The 22,069-nt window shown below is 37.9% G+C and overlaps 1 protein-coding gene across 4 annotated transcripts; it reads left to right on the top strand.

Annotated features, from left to right (window-relative positions):
• The first annotated feature begins 4,948 nt into the window (after positions 1 to 4,948).
• Positions 4,949 to 21,959, top strand: LOC124091412 (estradiol 17 beta-dehydrogenase 5). Of its 4 annotated transcripts, XM_046442437.2 has the most exons (9): positions 4,952 to 5,250; positions 9,912 to 10,079; positions 10,878 to 10,994; positions 11,777 to 11,854; positions 12,271 to 12,393; positions 14,411 to 14,520; positions 15,029 to 15,194; positions 20,473 to 20,555; positions 21,698 to 21,959. In XM_046442437.2, exons 1-9 carry the CDS (start codon positions 5,167 to 5,169, stop codon positions 21,738 to 21,740), a joined length of 972 nt encoding a protein of 323 aa, XP_046298393.1. In that variant the 5' UTR covers positions 4,952 to 5,166; the 3' UTR covers positions 21,741 to 21,959. The 4 variants fall into 4 exon arrangements, 2 of the variants coding, with proteins under 2 accessions (XP_046298394.1, XP_046298393.1); XM_046442438.2 differs by lacking the exon at positions 9,912 to 10,079 and having other exon boundaries at positions 4,949 to 5,250; XR_006851354.2 differs by lacking the exons at positions 15,029 to 15,194; positions 20,473 to 20,555; positions 21,698 to 21,959 and adding an exon at positions 12,478 to 12,626.
• The last annotated feature ends 110 nt before the right edge of the window (positions 21,960 to 22,069 follow it).

Here is a 22,069-nt window from a genome sequence, read left to right as displayed (position 1 = left end):
CATTCCATCTGTCTAAGGTATTCCTTGAGTTCTTTATATGACCATTTTTCTGCTGACTCTAGGTCCTCCTGAATATTTAGGCTGTCCTTCATTGTTTGTACTCCTTTTCTTCCTTGCTTTTTTATGCTGCTCATGTTACTTCTTGTTCTGTTTGACTGCTGAGTTACTGTTTACTCTTATAGATTTATTTGATGCTTGAGAGGAAAGATATTAGAAGGGAAGGGAAGAAGTCACTAAAGAGAATGAGAGTAGGCAGGTAGAATTCAAGGAAGGGCGAATAAGAAAATTGAAAAGAAATGAAAAGACAAAAGAAACACGAATAACAAAGATTAGATAATAAAGAAAGAAAGAAAAGATGAAAAAAAAATTTTTAACAAAAATAATAGTGATAATAAAAAATGAAAATTAAAATTTAAAAATAATAATAATAATAATAAAATAAAAAAAATTAAAAAAATAGAAACATTGAAAAAAAATTAAAGAACAACAACAAATAAAAATTGAAAATGAAAGAAAAAGAAGAAAAAAAAAGAAAAAAAAAGAAAAAGAAAAGAAAAAAATGATAATAATAATAATAATAATAAATGCAGTCCTAGAGTTCTATTAACTTCTCTTCCAGTAGGTGGAGCTGTGCCCACTGGGCCAAGCTTCTCCTCTCAATAGGTGGGAACCATTCACTGTGCAGCAGCTCTTTCTCCTAGACTGGGCGGGTCTCCAATCCTGAGTGTCTAGGGCCTTGCCTTGTGTTTCCTCAAGCCAGGCCGTGCTCACCTGTGGTGCTCACCACAATACTGGCTACACGCCAGGTCTGCTGCTCCTGGGAGCCCTGTTTTCATGAACACCTGGGCTCACTCTCCCTGTTTGCCTCCTCAGACCCTAAGTTTGTAGAGCTTGGGGCTGAGATCCCCCAGCGAATTTGCTTGCCCTCCTGTAGCCACGCCCCCGGTAGCTGGTGCAAGAGACCTCAGTTGTCAGCACTGGTGGGAGCGGTTGCCGGGAGTTCTGCGCCGCGAGTCCCGCGTCACTCCTGATTCCCTCGGTCTGGTTATTGCGTTCACAGGAGAGCTGGGAGTGGCCCTTAAGTTTTCCCTGCTGTGTGGAGAGAGATGACTAGGGGATTACACACCTGTCGGGCTGGTTTCACTGCAGTTATCTCCTCCGCCCGTGATGCCATTTCTCTGCCATGGTGATATCCCATGCAAATGGTGACCGTTTGTTCCCTTTGCCGGGTGACCAATGCAACGGGTGGGTCCTGACTGTCTCTCCCAATCCCCGATTCAGTCCTGTGGCCACTGCCTATGAAGGCTCGGTTGGCTTTTACCTCTGTAAGTTCCTAAGGGCCAGCCAATTATTTCAGCGGGATCGTTAGTGCTGAGTCACACGAAGCAGGCGAACCGGAGCTTAATTGCCTCCGATTCGGGCTCTGTGTGTGTGTTCTGAGGGGCCCAGCCTGTACACCCCAGGATCCACGTCAGCTCAGCATTGCCTAGTGATCCTGAGCAAACAGCATTTAGACAGTTTATGGCTCCCTATGCCCATGCAGTTGAAGATGTCAGAGACTTGATCTCTCTGCACCTGCCACCATGTTACATCTCCTCAGTGATATTCATGTTGCCCTTACAGCTTCCTGGTATAAGCAATTTCTTGGGATTATACAAACTGCTGCTTCTGTTTCCAGTCCAGATTTCTAGAAATGAAACCCTGCCACCGTCGCCTCCGTCTCTGGGCCGCGCTGACGAGCTCCGCGCTTGTCTGCGACCGTAGCAGAGCCGCCCTGGCCTCCGAAGCTCTTCAGCCCGGTGCCCGGCCCCAGGGGCCCAAGTGGCTGCTGCCGCGGCTCTCCGTCCCCCTCCTCCGGAGCACGGGTCCCCTGGCAGGGGGGTGCAGAACGACCCCAGAGCAGGCTCTGCCCGAAGGTGCAGCAGCGAACAGGCCACAGAGACGCTCGAGGCTGCAGTCCAGCCTTCTGAGGACAGGGCTCGGCACGCAGCCCAGCTCCAACCTCTAGGTGCGGCTGCCGGACAGTGTATACAGAGCCATCAAGACAGCAAGCAGAAAGCAAATGGCGGCTCCCGCGGAGTGGATTTTCGGCACAGAAACCACAGCCCCGCCAGCAATCCCAATCCACAAACTCTCCCTGTATAAAAAATATTCAAAAAAAAAAAAAAAGGCGGGGCGCACTGAGCTTTCTTTGCCTCGGGTACTTACAATCCACTGCTGATTGCACATTCAGCTTCTCCACCCGGAGCGAAGCGAAAGAGGAAGCAGATAGGAGCAAAGCGCCCGCGGCTCTGAGCAGCCAAGCGTCTCTTTTTCGATTTCTTTGTTCTTCCTGCTCCTTGGCAAAGTGGTCCACTACAGATTAACGGTGAAAGGAGCTTTAACAGACTGTGCGAAATCTCTATTAAAGCCGCTGCTTTGAGCACCACGCTCAGCACTTCAGCAACCCCCGTACGCAGCGGCCATCTTCTCCCTGTTTTTTTTTTTTTATTTCTCAACAAACCCTAGGACTCTATAGATAAGTATAGCTCACAATAGAAGATGGGTGAGGTTGTTGTCTAGTGAGGTGTGGTGGATGTGGGGCAAAGGTATTCTTCTCTGTGTCCAGGATATTCAGGTAGAACCTTGGGCACATGCTGCCATGTCCAAGTAGACCATGTTGAGGCCGAGATCAGTGCAGAGAAATATTCTGATATTTGTCTGAGAAAGAACAGAGATGGAGACAATGTTCAGGAATTGAAACTCAGGTAAACTCAGAGATACTGTAATCCAAGTTTGCATTTCATGGGTTGGGATAGGCAGAATTTTGACATAAAAGGAAAAACAGGAGTGAAGAATGAGTACCCTCAGTGAGGTTTGTGCAATGAGGAACACAGTTTGAAAGAGAGTTTACAGGACTTGTTTTCTGTCAGGAAATTCCTTCCTATTTAATTTTCAGGGTTAGAAAACTTTCACGTTGTATAAGTAAACAGTTTTTTTAGATTATAAGAGGGAAACATTAATTGTAGAGTTCTGAACAACATGCAGAAGATTTAGAAATCTCTCAGAATCCCACTTTTCAGAAAGACTTCCATTGTATCTTGTGAAATAATGTTTCTAGACCTGTCAGTCAATCACCCTTCACTAAGCAGCATGATGTAGCATCTTTTATAGTTCAGATTTCTCAGGATTGCACACCTTTCAACAATGAACATTTCATTAAAAGCCAAATGAGAATACTTATAAAATATATTGCCAATGAGAATGTTATAAAGGCTATTCTTTTATTTGTACTAATTTATTGTACTGTGACTGTCATATACAACTAGTGAGAGGAGATTTTTTTTTTCAGTTTTAACCTTTGATGCTTATTATGAGGGTCAAATTTAAATGTGCTCAACAATCCTCTTAAATCCACTGTGTGTGCTTGCATGTGGGGTAAGATAGTTCATTTTATCAAATAATGTGTGATCAAGAAAGGGCTTGATCTCACAAAATCTAAACCACAAGTAAATAGGATTGTATATAAGGCAGAGCTTTTCAATTTATATAAGAAATGCTTTTTCAAATTCTAAAAGGGGCAAAAAAAGTGCGGGTGATTAAAAAGCATGTAGGAGATCAATGATAATCCCACTATGCAGAAAGAATGACTACTTACAGTTTGTAGTTGTCCTTTTTTATCACGTATCCTTTATGAACATATTATGTTGTGATTATAATATATTAAAACTCTTATTTCTTTCTGTAATAATTTTTATTGGTATATATTTATATTTGACTCTTAATTGCTTCAAATATTCTATTTCATCAGTGTATTAAAGTTCATACAATGATTCCAAAACTTATAATGATTTAAGATTCTTGTGGTATTTATCCTTTATGGATAATTTTGAACAAGAAAATAAATAACACAAAATGTCTTCATTTTGCATCTTGTATATGGATTACTTTCTGGTAGTAATCTAACAGGTGAGAGCTATCCTAAACTTCAGCCTCTGGTTACCTAGAGTAAAAAGACTTCCCAAGGCTGTAATCATCTGTCTTCCACCTGGCAGAATGTCACAGTGCGTGCAGATGTTACTGCACACTTGTTAGGATTGCAACCTCTTGGGACTTGGTACTCAAATTATGGAAAATATTTTACCAATGAGAAAATTAAGAAGGCTAACTTTTTTATTTTAAACATTTGTTTATTTTTCTGCGACTCAAAAAAATGGTTCATAATAATTTTTTAAAATTCCTTTGTGTTTGTTGAATGACATATGATTCATCCATCATTTCTAATAATGTATGACAAAAAGGGCTTTGTCATGACAAAAAAACAAAACAACAAGAAAATACCCCAGTACAAAAACCAAAGAACATGCAAAAACAACAACAATAATAAAAAAAAAAAAACCCAGGGATGTGAGGTTTCCAGCTTAACAAATGGACAATAAGGATTCAATCTCTTATAATAACTCATGATAATATTGTAAGGGGAAAATTTATTGAAAATAAACACATTTTTATGACTATGTAGTAATCTGCTTGAAATTTTATTCCGTATGAAAAATGTGAATTGGTTCCAGTCCTCCTCTCACATGTAGAATGTTACTTTAACCTCACTCTGCCTGAATAAGTTTGGCTAAATATGAGACAGCAAGTAGATTTGTGTGGGAGTAATTCTGGGTTTGCAGCCAGCAGCTACAAGCCTTCTGAGAAACCACATTCTCAGGGACTGAGGTCAGAATTGCCACAGAACTGAAAGACAAGGGCCTCAGGGCATGATACCCCTGACTCTATAAGGCTCATTTTCATCAGGACAATGATCTTTCCTGTCTGCCTTCTGCTGCGTAACAATATTTAGAACTTCCTCACAGTGCTGTTACATTAAGATGATTGGCTTCTAGATGTTATATAACCTGTTTGCTTATTAATGATTGGAGAACTGTGCCCTCCATCAACTATAACCACTTCCGCATTAAATGAGCTTGCTGAGGTCTGCCACCTGCCTGCTCTCACCAGCTCCTGGTGTCTGTGTTTTGACTCCACGTGCCCCACACCCTCTGGGACTGAGATAGCTGAGTGACCCACAGCAACAGTTTTGGTTAATCATTAGACAAGCAGCTGGGACTGTCAATTCCATCTACTAACTTCTAAAGGCAGAGGAGAAGCAGAACCTGCTTAGGCTGAGGAGTGACAGCAATGAATTCCAAACATCAGTTTGTGCAGCTCAGTGATGGTCACTTCATTCCTGGACTGGGCTTTGGCACCTATAAACCTCAAGAGGTAACAGTAGGGGGTTGGTTTGAGGGTTCAAACAAACTAGACATATGATGAATGGAATCCAATTGGAGTGGTTAAGTTACTTGCTTCCTGTGTGACTGTGGGGGGCTCATGTGCTACTGTTTCTCCAGGCTAGAGCTACACCATGGACAGGAGAGAATATAATCAGACATTGCTCTGCATCATTGTCTGATGGTGTGGTCACCTATTGAGTATTCTGGGTACTGCTCCACCACATTTTAGTCTATTTACCAACTTGGTAAAATGATGAATGTCAGCAATTGGCTTGCACTGGGATTAATTTCTCTCTTCATTTGTATACTTTGGGAACTTTTTGTGTTGCTAAAAGTACTTGAGAAGCATAAGAATAAATGATGGGAAATACTTCCTTTTCAGTATAAGGAAGGTTTCATTAGCTCACAGAAAATGTTGGACCTTGGCTGAGTAGAGTTTTCATGTGCTCTCACATGGGGGAAATTCAGCTAAATGTATAATATAACATCCTGAGAAGTCAAACAGGAACTTAGGAAGTGTATTTGTCATTTTGGGGTCATTGTTCATGTGTGTTATATTGACAAATTATAATCTAAAGTGGAGCGAGCAAAGTTCACTAGACTGGAACTAATTTTGTACTCTGGACGCTTAATTGTGTGAAAAGGAATTAATTCCCTGAACTTTGAATATAGCATTTTTTCTTCTGCACGACTTAAGGAAAAATCTAGAGAGTAATTGTAAGACACGTGAAAGGACCTGGTTACATTGTAAGGTAAAGTGGCATGAAGGAGACCACTAGGACTTCAGCTGTTGTTCACGTGCCCTTACACCTGAGAAATAATGGCTAGTATTAGCAGTAGGTGGTAGGGCTGAGTATTGCATTCAGTTTGATTTCATGGAAAAAGAAAGCTTCTGAAAATTGTCAAATAGAAAACAGAATGTTTGATTTGCCTTTTTACTCTTGAACAAATGAAATTTCAAAACATCATCCAAATTTTGTAGATGATGCAATTTTTTCCATTTCACTCTTATTTTTTTTTAAAGAGAGAGTGATACAGACAGAGAGAGAGAATTTTTAATACTTATTTTTTAGTTTTCAGCGGATACAACATCTCTGTTTGTATGTGGTGCTGAGGATCGAACCCGGGCCACACGCATGCCAGGCGAGCGTGCTATCGCTTGAGCCACATCCCCAGCCCCCATTTCACTCTTATTTTATCTTCCACAAAGAGTGAGCTTTAAGGGCTGATGCTTATGTGAATTATCCCTTATAAGATGAGTATAATTTCTTCACTGTCAGTTTATATCCTTAGAGTATATATTTTTTTCAGGCCAGTGTTTAGTTCTGTCATACAGAGATACAGTTGTGGACCAGAGGTGACACAGCACATTGCTGTTTTTTCAATAGCCTATTATCAATCTGCCCCCTGGTGGCCTCTGGAAACTTTGATTTTTTCACTTTTGTATAACACACAAGGATTCCTGCTGTCCCTAAGTAATCTAAACAGTGGTGCTTATTTATATATTCTGCAGTCATGTTCATGGTCTGTTGTTCCAGGGCAGTGGCATAGGTTGCCAAAAGACCAGAGAAAATACCTGGAGACTGCGTACAAGGCACTAGTGCTTATTGAGGAGTCTTTATGGGGAGGGTCCAGTAGTGACTGGCTGAACCACAGCACCTGACTCCCTCACACTGCTTTGCCTAGCATGGCTTCCTCCTCCTCATGACATTTTGTCCTGTGAACCCTGGTTAGATGAGTGACACTTATCTTCTTCACAGTACCTTCACTTCTATCCCAGTTACCACAAACAGAAGGTTTTTAAGTAAATTTTTTATTTGTTCTTTTAGTTACACATAACAGTAGAGTGGATTTTGATATATTAATAAAAACATGGTGTATGTCTTATTTTAATTAGAATCCCAGTCTTTTAAATGTACATGATGTGGACATTCTCTGTGGTATATTCATATATGAACATATGAAAGTTTGTGTGTGTGTGTGTGTGTGTGTAAGTGTGGTGCTGGTGATGGAACCCAGGGCCTTGTGCATGTGAAGAAAGCACTCTACCAACTGAGCTATATCCCCAGCCTGAACATGTGAGAGTTATGTCAGATATATTCCACTGTATTTCCTATTCCCATTCCTACCTCCTTTCGTCATTCTTCTTTGTCTAAAACTCCAAACTTCTATTCTTACCTTCCCTCCCCACTTGCTGTGTGTTAGCATGCACATATCAGAGAGATGATTCCACCTTTGGATTTTGTGGGACTGCCTTATTTCACTTATCATGATAGTTCCCAGATTCACTCATTTACTGCTAAATGTCATAAAATTATTTTGCTTAATGGCTGAGTTATATTCCATTGTGTATATCTTTCACATTTCATTAACCATTTATTTGTTGAAGTGCACCTAGCTTAGCTATTGTGAATTCCACTACTTTAAACATTAATGTGGGTGCTTCACGCTGATTTTAACTCCCTTGGATACATACAGAGAAATGGGATAACCCAGTCGAATTGTGGTTCCATTCTTATCGTTTTGGAAAATTTCCATACTGTGCTGCAGAATGTATCAATTTGCAATCACCAGCATTGTACAGTGTACCATCTTCTTTACATTCCCTTCACCAACACTTATTGTCATTGTCTTCTTTTTCTTTTTTGGTACCAGAAATTGAACTCATGAGTACTCAACCTACTGAGCCCAATTCTCACCCCTATTTTTTGGTATTTTATTTACAGACAGGGTCTCCCCAAGTTGCTTAGTGCCCTTTCCATTACTGAGGCTGGCTTTGAACTTGCCATCCTCCTGTCTCAGCCTCCTGACTCTGGGTTTATAGTTGTAAGTCACTTCCCCAGCTGTTACTGTATTCATTTTTAAAAATATTTTTTAGTTGTAGATGGACACAATATCTTTATTTATTTATTTTTATGTGTTGCTGAGGATCCAACCCAGTGCCCAACATGTGAGAAGCAAGCGCTCTACCACTGAGCTACAGCCCCCGCCCTGTTACTGTATTCTTTTTTTTAGGCTTTTAAATCAGCTTTATTGAAATATAATTCACAGTTTTCCCATTTAAAGTATATTCTTGATAGTTGCCTTTCTGAATGGAGTCAGTTGAAATATCAGTGTAGTTTTAATTTGAATTTCTTTAATTTCTAGAGATGTTGAATGTTTTTTCATATACTTGTTGACTGTTTGTTCCTCCTGTTTGAGAGGTGTCAGTTTAATTCCTTTGCTCATTAATTTATTGGGTTTTACTTACTTTCTCTTTTTGTTGTAAGCTTTTTGATTTTTTTGTATAGTCTGGATATTAATGCCTTTTCTACACTGTGGATGGCAAAGGTTATCTCCAGTTCTATAGAATCAAGACAGTTAGGCTGCAGAAACAGGGACATCATCAACATTCACTTCCTTAATTTGCTTATATCACCAACATGCCAAGGAGCATCTGTCCTGGCATACAAGAAAAAAGCATGTTTCCACAGGTAGCATTACCTTGCCCTCACATCCAAAGTGCAGAAGAAAAAGACTAGGTTCTTAGAGATAATAAATATCTTGGAGAAGAAGTCCAGGCTTGCTCTCATTATTTCATAATTTGGCTAGGATTTTGAAAACAGAAAGAGACATTCAGGGAAATACTGTTTTACCCTTTTCTTTAGATCCATATATATGTATATGTATGAACCATATATATTTATATGTATACACACACACACACACAACACACACACACACATTCTTTGGGAGAGTGAAATTGTGTTGTGTCCTAGCATAGAGTGTCAATTTAACCAGAAAAAAAATCTCTTGATTCTACAGAATTGGAGATAAACTTATACCCACAGTGTAGATAAGGCATTAATTTCAACAATATACAAAGAAATAAAAAAGCTTAATGCCAAAGAAAGAAAGTAAGTAACACTCAGTAAATTAATGGGCAAAGGAATTAAGCAGACACTTCTCAAATAACAGGAACAGTCAACAATTATTTGAAAAATCTTAGAAAATTATCACAACATCTTTTCTTGTAGGAAATATTTTCCAAGTGGTTTCAAAATTCACATTATTTGGGAATGTAATATAATCTGTGTATCTTTATTTGGAGATGATTCATAGAACCTTGCATAATATTTTTTTTCTATAATCAATCTCGTGAATTCTTTCCCTGTATTAATTTTACATAGTGATTTATCAAATAAATTATACCATGTCTATAACTGTATGCTGGATCCTGTGAGTTTTCCCAGAAACTCAAGGAATTTGAGTCACTCCTAGGGTCCTCTGATGCGAGTGTACTAGGATTTCTGTGTCTGAAGGGGCTTGTGGGATGCCAGATTCATGTATTAACTAGGAAATACCCAAAGTGATTCAGGGACATTACCCTAAATACAGAACTAACACAAGACATGGGAAAAAGTTGAGTTTCAGGAGGTCATTGTTTTGGCCCATTATATTCAGTTTGGTACTTTGGCTATTTCCTTAAGTATTATATAAGAAAAAATGGGCCTTCAAAGTTCAAGGGACTAGTACCTTATCACATATTTAGGTAGTCTGAAGAAAACATTGGGATATAAAATTCCTTCCAGTCTAGTGACCTGTCCTCTTTGCTCACTAGGAGTTACCTCTCATAATATGACTCTCAAATACTTTTGATTGTTCCTCTAGGTTCCTAATAGTAAGACAACAGAGGCCACCAAAATAGCTATAGAAGCTGGTTTCCGCCATATTGATTGTGCTTATGCATACCAAGTAGAAGAGGAGGTAGGAATGGCCATTAGAAGCAAGATTGCTGATGGCACTGTGAAGAGAGAAGACATATTTTGTACTTCAAAGGTATTGTGTATACAGTGCAAAAATTATTGAAATAGATATGAAGAAATGAAAATTAGCTGATGAAATATTGGTGGAATGTGAATATTGGTACAACGTTCATTCACATATAATATCCAGTTTCAAAATAGAGAATGATTATGAATTGCTACTCACAGTCTACAAATTATGACTTTTAAATTTCTATACTTTTCTGATTCTGGAATCAGCAGAATGATTTAGTATTAGTTGTGGAATCAGATAGAATTATGACCAGATTATGGTTTTGTCTTCCCCATGATGACTTTCTAAAATTTCTTATCATTCTGAATATCAACTTTAACATTTGTTTTTATCAAAGATCATTTTGTAGTAAAAGTGAATATGGAGTAAAGAATATGTAGCTAAAGTGTCTTGATTTTTGTTTAGCATATATTAAAATGTTCAAAACGTGTTTCCCTTCAGTTCTTTAAATTAAAAAAAATCTTGTGAAATAAATGGATGAAATGGACTAATAATAGGTTTACAATCTCTATGAAACACAATTCAGAGATTCAATAATGTTAGTATTTGATAAAAATAATATCTTTTGAGTATTTACTTCCATAGTTTGATTGATTGGCTAATAATAATCAAAAATATAATCCCATTCACATGAATAGGCGAGATAAATGGAAACCCAAGACCTGAAGAGAATATCTTCTCTGTGATCAACAGTTTCCAATCAACAGACAAATGAATGTCTCAATATGAAGTTAAAAAATTTCCCAAATATGAATCATGTATGAATCCAGTCCAATTTCCTTTCTTTAACTATTACAGCTATGGTGCACTTTTCATCGACCAGAGCTGGTGCAATCTTCTTTGGAAAGATCACTGAAAAAACTTCATTTTGACTATGTTGACCTGTATTTGATTCATTACCCATTTTCAATGAAGGTAAGCAATTTGCATCATCAAACCGGTTCAATTCCAGCCATTCCTAGGACCATCATTATCAAGGATGATTGAATTAAGTTTCTATGTAAAATTCTAAATGGTCAAAAAACATTTAGATTTGTGATCAGAAGTAATCTTCAGAAACATGTCTGTTTATTCATCCATTATATCTGCATTACTAGAGGTTTGCTTGGTTTTGTTTTATCCTTTTCCATTGGTGGTAAATGTGACTTTGGGGCAGTTCAAGCTTCATAGTGATTAATATTTGATAGGGTCTCTTCATCTTCCAGCATCAAATCAATCTTGGATAGAAACTTGAATGACCATCTTAGGTACACATACACATGTGTCTAGGTAGATAAGGAATATTGTTTAACCTGTGTCATCACTGAAATTCACTATTGCTGTGTTTAATTGAATGCAAGCCTGTACGCTCCCAGTGAAAGAGAGGAATTGACACAGGGCAATGTATAGGGACAGGAAAAGTAACATAAGCCAAGTAGGAGACTCCATGAGGAGAACTGCAAAAATCTTTTAAAATTATATATATATATATATATATAAGCATATAGATAATATGATGTAAGAGAATACAGGAAGATAAGCACCTAATGGTATTCCTTACATCCACATGCAAACACTTTGTAAACAGATGAATATAGAGTGATACTCCACTTATTTCATGGGTTTGAATGATCCATTCCATAAATACACCTAGCATCATTGCTATACATGGACATATGAATTTGGCAAGATTGCTGTGATGATCACTTCTATTCCAGCCAGGGGAAGAGCTTTTTCCAAAAGATGAAAATGGAAAAACAATATATGACCACGTGGATCTCTGTGCTGTGTGGGAGGTGAGTGCCTGAGAGAGTGATCACATAGAGGCCCACAGGGTGACAGTCAGGTCATGCTTTCTCCTGAAATTGTGGGACAAGCAATCATTATATTTTAGAGAGGATTTTTCTTAGGGTGGTGGGAGGAATGAATTACTGGAATATAGTAGAGGGAAACAGCAGAGAAAAATGGTGACAGTGAGAAATGCACCACCTGCCTGCACATGCAGTGATGTCTGATTTCCCAAGGACACAGGGATTCCTTTTCTGGCTCTCAGTACTGTGCCCAAATATCTTTACCATCTTTCTCTTGTTAATAGTCAGTTCATCAGCTTTGTTGTCATTACCTGACAGTGCTCCTATTAACAGTTCTGTGTGGACTTTATACTGACATAGTCCATTGTACAAATGCCTCTTCCCAACCCCTTCCTCCCAAGGCCATGGAGAAGTGCAAGGATGCAGGATTGGCCAAGTCCATCGGGGTGTCCAACTTTAACCACAGGCAGCTGGAGATGATCCTGAATAAACCAGGCCTCAAGTATAAGCCTGTCTGCAACCAGGTGAGAGCCCTGATCCTCACTGCTGTCTCATTTCTTTCCTTGTTTCTGCACCACCTCCAAGTGTCCATTTCTTCTGTCCCACAGTTCATTTGTCTTTGTAGAACAGAAGAGTCTTGGAGGATGTGGAGGGTTCTCAATTGTACCTGTGCTGGGTGAATCCTTAGTGAAAATGAGGGGAGGAACTTGGTGCCCAGTTTTTGCAGGAATTGGGTGACGTACAGGTGATCTAGCAGGTGAGTTGTTGTTCATCTGACTTCAGGGACATGGTGAGCTTGACCTTGAGCAATGGAGGATGATCAGAGACCAGATTGGTGAATGTGTAGTGGCAGCAATTATGTGTAGGAAAGAGGTCCAGTGCACAGGAATGGGCAGTGAACAAGAAAGAGTGAAAACAGATCAATGATCAGGTTTCCTGTGGAGGTCGGGTGCCTGAATCCTTTTTATGGCTTATTTCAGTTTTATGGACCCAGAAGCATCAATTAGGAAAAACAGCAGAGCTCATGAACATAGCAGGCCTGAGAGGAATTACTTGTTTATGGTGATTCTGATGGTGGATCAAATTCACATTCAGGAACTTTCACCAGAATATACAGTTGGCCCTGAGCCTAAGCCCTTTTATCTTTCTTTCTTCCATGCTTTATGATATCTAATCAACTGTTTAATTACATCTATTCTGGGCATGGTTATTTGTCTGTGGTTGGAAAACAGAGACCATAACTTTTATAAATGTTGATAGTGCACTATAAATTTCAAATATAATTGCTAATAATTGAAAATAATTTTGTATTAATTTATCTTAATTTTTTAATCATGAAATTTTTCAAACATTCAGAAATTGAGAGCATGATATAGGACATTCATATATTCTACCTTGTATCTAAATTTGTTGACTTTGGGAAACACTGTTAGATGTTGACTTTTGTTGATATATCTGCATACACCTGAGTAATATTTTGCTAAATTTCTTGAAAGTCTATTGTAGACTAGAACTACTAACTCTTAGAGAACTCAGGGAACATTTCCTAGGAATGAAGATCATATCTCACACAGCACATTTCATTACTATACCTAAAGTTTCTGTAAGTCTCTCATACCATCTAAATCAAGTCTGTGTTCATGTTTCCCTTTGCTTTTCTGAAATACCTTGTATACTTCTTCCCCTTTCCAGGATGCCACTCTGGTTCACATGTTGCTCTTTGTCATGTTTCTTAAGTTCTTTTCACGCAGATTGGTCAGTCACCCAGTGCTTTTCCATATAATGCTTGAACCAGGATCTTTTTTCCAAACTGTCTTATTATATCAGTAAACTTGTTTTTACATTCTCATTTGGAGTCAGGATTTAGACTTGAATTCTTTTTATAAATCAAGTTGCAGGTATAGTGATCCTCAGTTACTGGTTTTTGCATCACACCAGAAAAATTGCAGATGTGTGGCTCAGATTTGCAGGCATGAATTTACTACAAAGGATAAGAAAATGGAAAAAGATGAAACTGTTAAGGGAGAGAGTGAATCCTCTCAGAAAGGAGGGGGACGGCATGCCCACCCTGGCTTCCAGTTTTCTAGGGAGTCTCTTGGGAGTTTTGTAGTCCTGCCAGTCTTCACCACTAGACTGTTGGCTGACAGTAGGGTGGCCTCAGATTTCCAAGTTTCCATTGTTCATGTTCTTCTCCTCAGAGGGGAGATTTTCAAGTCTGGGTTACTTTGTCCCACCCTGACTGTTTCTAATTGGAACTTGTTCTCACATATATGATTAGGGAGAATTATTCTAAGCTCCTTGAGTTATGGACTAGGATTTTATAGGTTTTGATGAACAATTTTACACAAATGTTATCTGCAGAATATCTATCAAATGTCTTTCAATCTTATTCTCATGAGTCATTGGACAATCTTGGTTAATGACAAAATTTAAAGTCCAAGTTTCAATTTTTTAAAAAATTCAGATTTCTTTCTTTGGCATTTGTTTTTATTAACAGTAACATTTTGTAGAATGAGATACTTTCTGTCTTGTCCACCGCAGGTAGAATGTCATGTTTATCACAACCAGAGGAAATTGCTGGACTTCTGCAAATCAAAAAACATTGTTCTGGTTGCCTATGGTGCTCTTGGAACTCAACGAGACAAACAATGGTAATGAGAACATCAGGGAGTTTACCTCAAATGTCCTATAAGACTCACATTTCGGAAGATCACTCTCAAGTGGCTCAGGGACAGGAGAGAATTTGCACTTCTGTGAAGTTCCCATAAATCACTGATGCTGCAGGTCTAGGGTCTGCATTTGAGGATGCCTATTTAGAGTGGTTCAAATAGACCTCAGTATGTTTTGTGTGTGGGCGTAATGGTGCTTGCCTGTCATTGCAGTGCCTGGGGAAGCTGAGGCAGAAAGATTGTAAACTTGAGGCCAGCCTCAGAAACTTAGTAAGACCCTGTGTCACAAATAAAAAGGAGTAAGCATTTTCAGCACTAGCAAAATAATTTTTGATTAAACCTGTAGTAATTGCCCTTAGACACCGCCCCCCCACATACACAAACACATACCAAAAAACAAACAAACAAACAAAAAACACCACCCAGAAATAACTGATATCTTCCTAACTACTTGGCCTCAGGACTTAAGCACTTCTTTCTTTTCTTCCAGGGTTGACCAGAGCTCCCCAGTTCTCTTGGATGACCCAGTTCTTGGTGCTTTGGCAAAAAAGCACAAGCGATCCCCAGCCCTGATTGCCCTCCGCTACCAGCTGCAACGAGGGGTGGTGGTTCTGGCCCAGAGTTTTAAGGAGAATGAAATCAAAGAGAACATTCAGGTATAGAGGAGGGCTGTGGGAATGTGGGTTCTTCACATGTGTGCTTCTTTGAAACTTGCAAGGGTCTTATTGGAACCAGTCAATATCCGCAGCATGTCCTCTGCATGTAAGGTTTAAGGTGCTTTCAGAGTGTGTTCTTTTACTCTACAGACAGTGCAACTGGATAGATTTAGGTTGGATAAAACACAGAGATTTGGTTTTCAGCATCGGTAGCCATGTTTTGTGTAACTCTTACAAGTGACATCTTTGTATATTTTTTAATTTTCCAAAAATAGAGTTTGGATTGGGAGACTTTTATTCCTGAAATTATTATTTTTTTTACACTTCCCAAATACTCAATCTATTTTAATATTCATATATTTATTCAATTTGAGTTTTTTCACTTGTCACCTGTCAGTTTATGTATTTCCCATTTAGATGGGTTTTTCATCTGTTTATTCTCAAGTAGGAGAACTTTTTTGAACCATTACTTAGAGTAGATGCAAAACAAACCACCCATAATATTGAGGTTAGTGCAAAGAACACTTGTTTATTTCATAATTCTAAGGTTTGACTATTAGCCTTGGCTCAACCTGAACTCAGTGAATGTCTTCCAGTTACACTGGATTTTCACAATTTTGTAATAGATTCTAATATGCATCCACAGAACATGTGCTCTCTCAGCTTCAGTCCTGCTTGCTCTGTTGTCTGGGGTGTCTCAGCTCCCTTCCATAGAATTTTACATCTACCTGTTGATGATGCAGGCTTTATCTCATCACATAGCAGTGTCCCCAGGCAGTGAATGGATCCTTGCAGAGCAAGTCTTCTGTTGCCTAGGTAGACTCACAAAGGGCACATCACTGCTTCTGCCAGGTTCTAATGGCCAATGCAAATTATAGACCATGTGAGACTCAATGGGTAGGGAAGTAGACAGAGTCTCTTAGTAAAAGAAGCTGCAAATTCACATAGGATATTGGATACTGGGAGATGTGAATTATTGGGGGAGCATTTTTGCAAACAATTAACCACATTTATGTATTCTGAATATTGTTTTTAGATACAGATGTATCTGTTGAAATATGTTCTCCAAATTCTCCTTATGGTTTCTTTTTCCTTTTGGTATATTTTCATGAATAATGTTGATTCTCTTGTTGTTTTCACATCTTTAGTTTGTGGTTGATGAGTGGCATATTTTTCTTACATTGGGAACTGAAGAATCCTTTAGTATATTACTTTACAAAAGTCCTACAGTCTTTACCTCCATATTTATTTTAACTGCAGTTTTTTTAATGTTATTTTAACTAAAAATCCAAATGCACACATAATTTTAAAATGAATAGCTAAATTTCGTAGTAACAGAAATTACCTTTCTGGCTACTTTTCTGTCATCAGTTGTCTTATTTGCTCTTTTTCATAATCTTCATTATCTTGGAAAATCAGTCTTTCTTTTCTATATCACAAAACATTTCCTACCTCTTCACTCATTTATAAATATCTTGGCTATTGTAGATTGACCTATTATAAAGAATTTAGAAGCACTTTATCAATCTCTTCCTGGATTGTTGCTGTTTGCTTGATATTGCATTGAAACTCTCACTAAATTTGGAGAGAAAAGCACTTTAAAATATTAAAGATTCTAATCCATGATTATGATATGAGTTTCCAATATTTAGCTAGTCTTTTAACCTATTGCAGCAGTATTCTAATGGCAGATTTTTATTTCACTGTCAAATCTGCAGCTTAATGTTCCTGGGTATAGTACTCTTAGCTGGAATGCGTTTTCTCTCAGAGCTTGACATCTATTATTCTATGACTTCCTAGCTGTCAGGGTCTAGGTTGGGAAATCAACTGAGATCCAGATTTATGTTTCTCTAAACATGACCTGTCATTTTACTCAGGAAGCCTTTATAATTTTTATTCTGTATGTCAGGCATATTTAAAATAATGTGCCTTTGTGTGGGTCTGTTTTAATTTTGTATATTTGGGGTCTTGCAAGGCTTCTGTATAGGATTTCCATTTTCATTCTTTAGGTTTAGGAAATTTTCTGATATTATTTCATTGAAAAGACTGTGCATTCCATTGTTTTGTATCTCTGAGCCTTCATCTATACCAGTGAATCTTAAATTTGGAATTTTTAGGTTATCTAATATTTCTTGGAATCTCTGTCCATGGTCTCTTAACATCTTTTCTCCATGATTAACTTTATTTTTAAGATTACATATTTATTCTTCATAGCCTGAAACTATTTTCTAAGTGGTCTAGTCTGTTGGTGATGTTCGTGTTGAATTTTTAATTTGGTTTATTGATTCCTTCATTTCAAGGATTTCTGCTTGATCTTTTTTTTCAGAATATTTGTCTCTTTATTGAAGTGATCTTTCATTTCTTGTATTTTTTCTCTGATTTCACTGCTTACATCATACTTTACTTGTTAGATCAGTTTAACTATACAAATTTTAAACTCCTTCTTTAAGATTTCTGGTGTTGATAAATTTTGTTACAGGAGTATCTTTGTTTGTTTGGGGCAAATTCTTACCTTGCCTTTTCATGTTGTTTGTGTGTCTACACATCTAACAGTATGGATCTGAGATAGTAGAGTTTCTATTCTATAGACTTATAGCATCCCTGGAGGTTTTCAGTACTTAACCATTTAGGTGGAGAGAAAGAATAACAAGAAGCAATCAAATGATATGTAGCATTAATCCAAATATTTCTTGTTTTGACATCTACAATGTTGTCAATGTAAAGACAAATAATATGCACAATTATTGCATACAATAAAAACAGTTTGCTATAGTGTTTACAATTTCAAATGGTGGAAAGTAAGAGAACAGAGGTGATGCAGAGGTGATAATGATTATGAGGAAAAAGGAGGGAAGATGGAATAAAAAATTAAAGGAAGTGCGAAAGAGAGAACAATAGAGATTGGCCATTAGCTGAGGAAAAGGAGGAATGATAGTCAAGGGAAACAGAGAAGTGAGAGAGAAAAATAAAAGTTTTTTATTTTAAAAATTTTAAAAATTAATAATGAAAAATAAAAATAAAATAATACAAAACTAAAATATATTAATCAAACATCCTAGTCCTCAAACAACTGATTCTTGAAAATAACTGGTTCTAAAAATGCTATAAATTAGGAACAATATCAAATATGAATATATACAAATGTCCACGAAACATTAAGGTCACATTTGAGCATGAAATGAAACAAGGAAAAAAAAAGAAAAAAAGATCTCAAAAATTAAAGAATTGTTTCTGTTGGAGTTCAAAAGATTCTCAGCTTCCTTTCTCAGCAGTTAGGTGGGCTTGTTTGGACAATGATACTTGCTCCAACCTCATGGTGGTATTGCTAGGATGAGACAGGTAGTCCCAGAGGCAGAACTCTTAAAGGCAGGACTTATGCTTAGGCTCCAGACCCTTCACTGCATGGAATTGGCCTGGAGATTTCAAATCAGCCTCCCTGTAGGGCCTAGCAATTGCTGGACCATGCTGAAAGACTGTACTCCAGTGATCTCCCCTTGGGCTCCACTCATGTTGTGGAAGGGTCAAATTTTAATCCACTATATCATCTGGGGACTGCATGGTTCCTGGTCTTGGGTTTAGTCTCCAAACTCAATCTCTCCATCTCCCACCCTTTCCAATTCCTAGCCAAGTGAGTCTCTCCCAGCTGGTCCTGGAAGCAAGCAAGATCTCAGTGGGAGGGTGAGCTAGGAGGGTTTTCACAACCAGTTGTCCCCTGTGTAAAGCTCTCTCCACAATAGATTTTCTCCTGGTTACTTAGGCTTACTTTATGTTGTGCATGTGGGTCTGCTAGGCCTGTATTTAGGCCATACTTGGATTTGCCAGGAATCAGGTCCCTCAGCTGCTGGCTCCCTGCAGTACTGCTGCAAAATGATTCCTTCTTTCGTCCTCCACACACCAGCTTGAGAGATGTGGTTTCCTTCCCATACGAGTATATTGTGTAGCACACCTTTTAGTTTAAAAATGTGGATTCATTAATTCCTTTATCCTCTGTGCTCATGGAGAGACCAATCTGGCTGGTAACTCCAGCTGTGGCAGTAGCTGTGGTGCTGGGCATTTCTTCCTGATTTGATTAGTCTAACTTAATGAGTACCCAATATGTTTTGAGTGTCCAATATGAAATTCCAGAAAAGTCACCCCCTTATTTCGTTTGTTCACCCACCTTGTTGAGAAACTACTTGTCTGGTTTTATGCCACTGAGCAGCCGGGAAATTTGACTTTATATTCAGCCAACTTGAAACCTCTTCAGTAAACTTCTCCATGAAGGCCTTTGTATATATTCTGTTAGATTTATTCATACAGTAGTGATAATTCTGATAATCCCTTTTCATTTTGAGAATTTCCAAATGTACAGAAAAGTTCAAAGAATTCTGTTAGTTCTATTTACCTCATTCATCAATTGTTCAATTATAAACATTTTACTCTTACCATTTTTGAGGAAATTACTTGTGATTTAAGTATCCATTTGTTTAGGCATGTTAGCAATTTGTGAAAACTGTTTCCATGTTTAAAATGTCTCAGACTTAAACAAGGTGATTCTCTTTCCACCACCTCCTTTGACTTTATTAACCTAATTACTAGAATATAATTAGTATTTTAAGAATTTCTGACTTAAAAGTTGTTGAACAAAAATCATTATTGGAGTTTGAAGTTTCCACTCCTGCAATATAGAAACCGACCTGTAGCTGGTCACAGTGGCACATGCCTATGATCCCAGCAGCTCAGGAGTCTGAGGCAAGAAGATGGAGAGTTCAAAGAAGCCTCAGCAAAAGCAAGGTGCTAACCAATTGAGTGAGATCCTATCTTTAAATAAAATACAAAATAGGGGTGGGGATGTGACTCTGTAGTCCAGTACCCTTGAGTTCACACCCTGGTACCTTCCCCTCTCCCCACAAAATGAAAGATATCAAAGAGTATCCTTGGAAATTATTGAATTATCTTACATATCTCAAAATGTTGCCTCTAGCTTTTTCTGGGTCTTTTAAGTACATGACACTGTAATCTTGGTATAACATTAGCTTTATTTGCTACAGCTTCTGTTTAATGATCTCTCTTTGTGTGTAGTTGGTACAGTTTCACTACATTATATATTAGAAGTTATTTCTTTTTAATTTTCATCTGATACTTATTGAGCATTTGAGTGTTTTGTTTCATGTCTTTAATAAGTTTTGGAAACTTCTCAGATATTTTAAATGTTTCTGCAGTTATCTGATTTCATTGGATTTCCAGGATTGGCAACATATAGTCCACCTATGCTAAATACTTTCTACTTGTGTGGTAGGTTTTTGATTTCGAGTTGACTGCAGAAGACATGAAAGACCTAGATGACCTGAACAGAAATTATCGATACCTTGCTGCTGAGTTGTAAGTAATGTTGGTTGACCTGTGACAATTGTGTGTTTTAGTTTCAAGTCTTTCCCTCTTATTCAATGGAGATTTGATCAGACCTCAGCCACTGATGTGGCTGACAAATGGCACCTGTGGAGGCCGTAGGGAGAACATTTGGTTTTGAGTTTGAAAATGGAGACATCTCAATGCAGAGGATAAAGTCATTTTTGAGAAGAGAGATTCAAAAGCAAGGGAAGAGTGTGTGGAGAAAACATCCGAAGAGAATTAGAGTCATGAAAAAATGTTTACTCCTTCTTGATGCTTTATGGTTATAGAGTCTGACAGTGCACATATGTTATAAGTGAGGGTAAACAAGGAGTATATGTCCCTTCTGCTTCTGGGAATGTTAATTTATAATAGAAATTAATGTGATGACATGTGAGAAGGGATTAGATAATCAATGATGATATGTCCTTAAAAACTGGAAGGTATATTGTTATCATTTCTAATATATTTTTATATAAATAAAAAAGAATAAAAAGGAGGAGCGTAATACCAAGAGAGAGTAGCAAGCAATTGGCAATTCTTGCTCCCTATTAAATACTTCAGGAAGTAATGATTTTCTGTTGTATTGTTTCTGAAGTATAGAGATGTAAATATTATATGGTGAGCTCTAGGGGCACATCTGCCTTATAAACAACATCCTTTCCATATCTGAACGTAGCATCCTGTCATGAGTGATCAACAGTGAGAAAATAATTAATGAATTATTGAAATGGAAGTTAAATTGGTAGCAAAATACTCTACCCTAAAATACTTTTTGTATTGGTCAATATATAAACCTGTTTTTATACTAAAGATGGCATAAATGGATGTGTCCTCCTCTACAAATATGTATCCATGGTGCAATCTTTATCGGTTTTCACTGAGAAGAAGAAATAAGGAAAGACATCTTTGTTTGAATTCTTGTCTCAGTGAGTTCTTCGTGTGCTGTTCTAGAAAAGGGAATAGAATTTGAATAATTTAGTTACCTTTCTGATAAAGCTATATTCAGGAAAGTAGGAAAGGCTGATTTCACAACCACTCGGGAAATATAATGGAGTTTGTAGATGTCACTTCTTTACCCCTGTAGAAAAGGTGTCACTGAGTCTGTTACACATTTTTCTTTCTCATTTTAGTGGGGCAGATCATCCAAATTATCCATTTGCTGATGAATATTAACGTGGACACCTTTGTCATGACTTCTACTGGTATCCTCCATGTGGATTGTGATGCAGGAGACAGCTCAGGTGCTACTGATGGGACACATCACTTGTGTTGTTAACCCGTGTATCTTAGCAACTCACATACTGCTGGAGCACCCTTCACCAGTCCAGTAAGGAAGACACTAAAATTTCATCAATTTTTGAAAAAAATAAAGTTGTTTATCTCAAGATTCTATATTCATCCTATTATGTTTATGATTACCTTCTTTTTGAGTGATTATGAACAAAACCTAATTTGGCTACCAGCCTATAAGCAGGTGTTTGGTGATGTTTCTGAGGTAGGGG

This window comes from Marmota monax, unplaced genomic scaffold, assembly GCF_021218885.2.
Source record: "Marmota monax isolate L192 unplaced genomic scaffold, Marmota_monax_Labrador192_F-V1.1 WCK01_AAM20220418_F8-fsc00273, whole genome shotgun sequence".
NCBI classification, from domain to species: Eukaryota; Metazoa; Chordata; class Mammalia; order Rodentia; family Sciuridae; genus Marmota; species Marmota monax.
This window is presented reverse-complemented; position numbering and strand designations above follow the sequence as displayed.

What these genes read in the sequence shown, in the direction of transcription:
- LOC124091412 (XM_046442437.2), top strand. Translation starts at nt 5,167, where the DNA reads ATGAATTCCAAACATCAGTTTGTGCAGCTCAGTGATGGTCACTTCATT. An exon ending in ACTCAACGAGACAAACAATG is followed by an intron (nt 14,521 to 15,028) that starts GTAATGAGAACA and finishes CTTTTCTTCCAG; the next exon opens with GGTTGACCAGAGCTCCCCAG. An exon ending in CGATACCTTGCTGCTGAGTT is followed by an intron (nt 20,556 to 21,697) that starts GTAAGTAATGTT and finishes TTCTCATTTTAG; the next exon opens with TGGGGCAGATCATCCAAATT.